This window comes from Phalaenopsis equestris, unplaced genomic scaffold (assembly GCF_001263595.1).
Source record: "Phalaenopsis equestris unplaced genomic scaffold, ASM126359v1 Scaffold000024, whole genome shotgun sequence".
NCBI lineage: Eukaryota > Viridiplantae > Streptophyta > Magnoliopsida > Asparagales > Orchidaceae > Phalaenopsis > Phalaenopsis equestris.
In genome coordinates, this window is record NW_018164466.1 from 693,101 (window position 1) to 699,475 (window position 6,375).

General features: G+C 35.9%; 1 protein-coding gene across 1 annotated transcript in view; it reads right to left on the minus strand.

Moving 5' to 3' along the window:
* The window catches only part of LOC110018518 (ABC transporter D family member 1), a 39,381-nt gene extending 35,849 nt beyond the window's left edge, over positions 1 to 3,532 (minus strand). The window contains exons 1-7 of the mRNA XM_020715854.1: positions 3,478 to 3,532; positions 1,763 to 2,001; positions 1,370 to 1,674; positions 1,174 to 1,285; positions 921 to 1,079; positions 492 to 591; positions 293 to 401 (exon numbers count right to left, since the gene is read on the minus strand). Of these exons, the coding sequence (XP_020571513.1) occupies positions 293 to 401; positions 492 to 591; positions 921 to 1,079; positions 1,174 to 1,285; positions 1,370 to 1,674; positions 1,763 to 2,001; positions 3,478 to 3,532 (1,079 nt within the window). The remainder of the gene's footprint in view (positions 1 to 292; positions 402 to 491; positions 592 to 920; positions 1,080 to 1,173; positions 1,286 to 1,369; positions 1,675 to 1,762; positions 2,002 to 3,477) is intronic.
* Positions 3,533 to 6,375: the final 2,843 nt, after the last annotated feature.

Genomic DNA, 6,375 nt, shown 5'->3' on the forward strand with positions numbered 1-6,375 from the left:
CAAGAATACAGAAGTCAATGCATATCCTCAAATGGAAAAAAGTTCCTTATTCTATGATGGCTCATCTCCACTTGGTAGAACATCTGAATTTTCTATGCCAACTAAATTTAAAAATGCAAAACGTTTAAAGTATAACTATGCAACTCTTTCTTCCGTGTAGATATTTGGCAAGCCCAAAAACGAATAAAAGGAATTTCTTGTGATGCAGTAGTAAACAATGTTAAATTTCAATTCGATGACAACAAAGTAATTGGACTCACAGCTGATATTACACCAAAAGGATAATACATGCCTTAGAGAAGGAGCAACAATAGATGATGCAGCACTTTGAAGAACACTGATGCCAGCCAATCTGATAAAGGCAGCCTTATCCTGTTCTAGCACATACTTGACGCTAGTTCCTATTAAAACCCCATCAATAACACAAACAAAAAGGAAGCTCCATTACTTATCTATTCACACGAAATATATAAAAGAAAGAACTATCATACCATTTAAAGAAGCTATGCGATCAGATATCCATGTTCTCGAGATAACGAGTAAAGAAACTGCAAAGAGCTGTGCACCTTGTTTATCAAGCAATGTCGGTACCTATAGCAACAGAAATAATGGAAATCATAACAAGAGAGAAGGAGAGAGAGAGAGATGCAATTTCATGAGCAGGTGAACAGACGGAAAACAAAATAAAAAATGGCTTCCAAAATTCACATACTAATGGTAAAAATATCCGAAATGCATCGTTAGAATATCTGTGTGGTCGGTTGAAAAGTCGGTGATGTGATTTAAGACAGAGGACAGGAAAAGGTACGTTTCCATATCATTTAAGACAGAGGACAGGAAAAGGTACGTTTCCATATCGAAATAGCAAACAGGCCAGATTCTATTAGAATTTTCGCAGTGTTAAAGTCAGAAACTCTTACCAAAACTCTTAGCATTGAAGCTACTCTTAGAGGTAAAGCTCTTGGAGTATTTTTCAATTGAGGAACAACGGGTAATTGAGCTTTATCCCAACTAAGAGGAGAAGATACCAATACTTCCGATGAATAAGATTGAACCTTAGATTTTGGGAGTTTGTTTCCCTGCCAGATGTTGAAAATAAATATATAGCATGATGAAGTACATTTTCATGACAAATACAAAATTGGAAAGGCAGAAAAATAAGAATCTAAAAACCTTTCCAGAGCTACAAAAGGCTTTTTGAACAGCAATTGCATCACTATGGCGTTCAGTTTGGAATGATACAATTGAATTGGGACCATTTCCATGGGAATCTAATGAATCATCCCTATTTCACACGAACTTGATGTTTTAGTACTGACATTGAAAAAAAATGTAAATGAAAAAGATAAAAATAACCGCAAATCATAACCTCTTGTACTGAACACTCCACCCTCCTTCTCCATCTAATGATAAAACTATGTCATGAAATGCAACTAGAGCAGGGCGGTGGGATATAGTGATACATGACGTCCCCATTGCTCGAACCTTAGCACAAAAACGTTCCTCCATATCAGTAGTGACTGCACTTGTACACTCATCAAGAATAGCAAACTTAGGCTTATGGAAGAACAGTCTAGCCATTCCCAGCCTCTGCTGTTCACCAAGAGAAAGTTCATCACCCCAATTTATTTCCTTATCCAGTGGATAACGCTCCAACAAGTACTCCAGGTCAACCTGAAAAATAAAAAAAATAAGTGGTTTTAAGACATTGACATGCTTTAACTTTAGAAATGGTAAAAAAAACAAGATTGTGTAATATTACATTTTTTAATAGTTCAACCATTCCCTCATAGGAGAGTCGTTCAATCTCTTGATCAAATGTAAGGGGATATATCAACTGATCACGAAGTGTTCCAAAAGCTGTATATGGCCGTTGTGGGACATAAAAGATCTCCTTGTTAAGATCAGAACCGACCCCTGGTTTAACAATGTGGCCAGATACCAATGGCCAGAGGCCACCAAGAACCCGGAAAAGTGAACTTTTGCCACTACCATTTGGACCTGGCCAAAAAATGGGGAAAAAAAATTCATAACAAAACAAAGCTTTCCAGGTTATTGTAGGATTAAAATTGTCAGTATTGATGAAATGAGAATGAATGTCTTTAAACATAAAAATACATCATGCCAACAGCCAGATTTAGCAATTTTGGTGGCTCAACCACCGTTTAATAAAAAAATAAAAATACCCCGCTGACTTATTCCTTAAACAAACAAGACAAGATAACCAAATATATATAAGCATATTAAATATAGCTTAGCTAAAATTTTAAGAAAGGTGGATACTTTAGCCCTTCAGCATAAAACTGCTAGATGAAAGGTTTCATGCACATCCTTTGGACAGTTGAGATGAGGTTCTGCCCCGTATCTTATTTTGGTTGGTATCATGAATGTGTGATTATATTGAGACTGAAGATTCTATATGAGCTACATCATATTTCGAGTAACATCAAGCCATGGTTTACGACAATAGATTATCCCTTAAAATTGTGCTACCAAAACTTTTAGGTTAATTTTTTGCCACAGGATAAAAACTAGAATACCAACAAAGTGATTAGAAGCTTGAAAGAAATAAATCTACATAAATAATAGAGCCAAGTCTATCATAAAATCATATCAGGCTCGTCATTCAAAATCAAATAACCATATCCAAAAGTCACATATTTGTTATTCGGTGATCAAGGCTAAAAATAGAAGACACGATAAAATGGTAGCATAAATCCAGAAAAGGTGATGTATATACTAAAGAAGGATCATCATGAAGAAAAGAAATGATTATTATACGAGCATGATCATGATCAACAATCATGAGTTCAATTTACCAAGGCCAGATAGCAAGAGAACAAAAACTAGTAAAATTATATCTAAATGAATCTGACAATCTGCTCAAGTTAAATCGAAGAAGAGGAACAATTCTGTTTTGTCCAGACAATTCACACTGCTTGATAAACGGTTAAGTCTCACATTATAAATATGCAAAGAAAATAAAAATAGTTTAAGGGAAACTGCAAGGAAAGCACCTCCTCATTATCAATCAACCAAGAAAATCCTTCAAAATGAAGAACTAGCACAAGCTAAAATTAGATGTCTTATGAAATATAATATATAAAAAAAAAAGTAAAAACAATTGAATCCTCATGCAGATTGTGAGCAAAACAATAATTATTTATTACAACAAGTTTCTGATTCGGATTGTAGTTCTGATAAATAAAAGATTATATATTATTTATACTGTAAGGGGAAAAATAAAAAGAAAATCGATCACCACCCACCTTTTTCGCTAGGCTTCAAGCAAAACGATTCAAATAGAAATTTTGAATCATATTATGTGCTGTTAAATTTTCAGTTGACTCTACATTTATTAATAAATGTCTATTTTATACTCATATAATTATTTGGTTAATATATTTTGCTTTATTAAGAAAATTTACCAACATTACTAAAAATGTTAAGAAATCTTGCATCACCTAATAAGCATACCATGGTCAACGAACACGATAAGACGCTTGGAAGTATTACCTCCAACACGAAGCATAACGGCTCATAGGGTTGTAGATGAATGATTCTTCATGCATGAAGACGAGAGGAATCCTTAAGGTGAACCAAAAAATAGCAGAACCTCAGCCATGAAGGCTTAAGCCATCGATACAGCTTGCCAAAGAAAACAAAGAGAAGCAACTTGATGACCCCACTCGATTCCTCCTAAAATAAAGCTTTAACTTTGTCATTTGTAGAGATAAATGGAAAGAGAACTGAGAATATTTGTCCAAGGTGTAGGATTTGCTATGCTACGAAAAGGTGGACTTTTGAGAGAGAATTTTAAAACGACACAATAACAGCAAGTTAAAGCTATAAAGCATATGGAGAAAAATACGCTGACAGTCAACTAGAATTGCCCAAAGCTGGTCAGGGCTAGCCAACATTGCAAAGGACAAATCAATGAAGGCTTCCTGTCAGCCATATATTACTTCCTGCATGTGGATCTAGTTAACCAGAAGGGACGATCCGACTACTTTCTTTAAAGAGCAGACGGGCCTAATATTGTCAATAAATCCATTAGCTTAATCAGATCCCATTACCTAACACTTTATATAATCAGATTTGAGCCCATGAGGTATAGAGCTTGCAATAAATAGGATTGAGTATGCTAAAAGATTCTCTTGTTTAGCCAACACATCACTGAACATGTTGGAGAAATCTTATATCACCTAAAAAAGGTACCATGGTCAATGAACACGATAAGAAACTTGGTTGCATTACCTCCAACACGATGCTTCTAGCTAAAAGCTGGAGTTTGGTGGTGAGCCAAGTTGAGACCAAAATCATCTTGAGAATCACTTAAGCATTTAGGTTATGAGAATGACTAAGCAGTTAAAAGAAAGGTCCCTAATGCACTATACTGTGATCATGTAGAATTTGTTTTGTTTGAGTAGTTTGGCTGATTTTATGGACTCATAATTATGAGAGATTTAGTCAGAATGATAGACTTAGACTTGATCCAGCCCAATTCAAAACTCTGAGCAGCCAATTAATGAATCCTAATAATCTTGGGAGTTGTTCATGCCCCTCATTTGAACAAAGAAGACTCAGACTTGATCAATTACATAATCATGCAAATCAGGTTTAACTAACTTGATATATGAACTATTATGGAAAATATAGGTCTCTAATTTAAAGCATCTAATGAGTTTTGGGGTAGCATAAATCTTCGGCTAAATATAAGCTAATATATTTAAGTAATGATTAAGTGATTAAGTATCTAGCTTAATGAAGTCAACAAAAGTGGCCAAGAAGGCTTAAGGGCCTTTGATTCACTGAAGGGTTGATGAATCTCATTCGAACGGCACATGGTTAGATCAACTAAGGCTATTGAGCACTATGGATCAACCGTGATTAAAGTGAAACCATTGAGATCATGGTATATTTTGGTTCAGTGCATGAGACAACTAAGGCTGGGCTGCCCAAGTGAGATCTATCTTGTGGTTTACAATATCCAGATGGTTGCACATACCCGTCAAAGGACGACAGAGGTAAGATATCAGATAATTGGGTTTCCTAAAGTGATAGGTTGGCACAGCAGTTAGAAAAACACTTAGATAGGCTGCCCATGGTTCAGAATTTCATAACGAACAAAATCCTAGTTTAAGGGGTCCATCAGTGTTGGGTTGGCCTACAAGGGCTTTGCATGTCTTATCCAGGGAGCAAACAAGTCACCTAAGGATTAGTCAACCTAAGCCCATCGCAATTAGCCCGCTCATCCTGTGTCAATTGGATGTATTCTAGTTGTTCAATATAGCCCATAATAAGTATAGCCCACTCTCCAAATTTTGCCCTGGACTACCAAGGGACGTGATGAGGTTACCCAAGGGCAAAGAGTACTAATTGGCCTTCATACTGGCCTAGGACTATATGGAACAACTAAAATAAGTTTAAGCCCCAAAAAAGGTACTTTGAAATTTCAAACTCTGATGGGTCAATCAAGACAAAATTGGTTCAGTCTGGCAAACACTGACCTTTTGAAGATGAAAATTTTCACAAATATATTTTTAGTGATCATTTGCTCCCATTATATATTGAGTTCAGGCATAAATATGTAAAAGTTGACTAATATATTTAGATATATATTTGCCTCAGCTGTTCTTCTTTGGTTACAAAAGGGGGCACTTTCCCGTGTAACCCTAAAATCTTGCATATACGTAAAACACACGCCCAACAACTTTTATTTACTATAATATTACCTAAATCCAGAAAAGCAAAACAAAATATAACACATATTTTCACTTTATTAAATTTACAATTATTTCATCATGACACACAAAAACATGATTTTTTAGGGCTTTTTAGCTTGAAAGTTAGATATGCAAATAGATAAAATGTATATGGAACTAGAATAATTCTTCAAAAAAAAAAACTCTCCTTCGATGTACTTGTCTTTGCATTTTCTATCTTCAAACTTGTCCCGCATTCTTTATCTGACCGGTTGAACTTTTTTGCACCACCAAATCAACTTAAAACACTGCAATTAAGGCCCCGTTTGGGACAGCTTAAATGTGCGGCGGCGTTTTTGAAAACGTCGCCGTAGCGTTTGAAAATCACGTCTTTCCTGCGTTTTTGAGAACAGCTTTTTTTATTTACGTTACACGCGTTTCGGCTCCAAAATTTCCTTCGGCTACCCTCATCCCCGCAGCCGCCCTTCCTTCGCAAGTGTTGCTCGATCTCGCCTCCGTCGCTCCTCCACAGGTAACAAAACAATCGCCTCGTCCCTTCTTTCCCCTATTTCGCCGAGAGATCTGAGATTGGCAAGAAATTTCAGTCGATCCAGTTATTTGGAAGTGCTGAGTTGGCTAAACCTAGATCTACTCTGATAAAAATATAGAT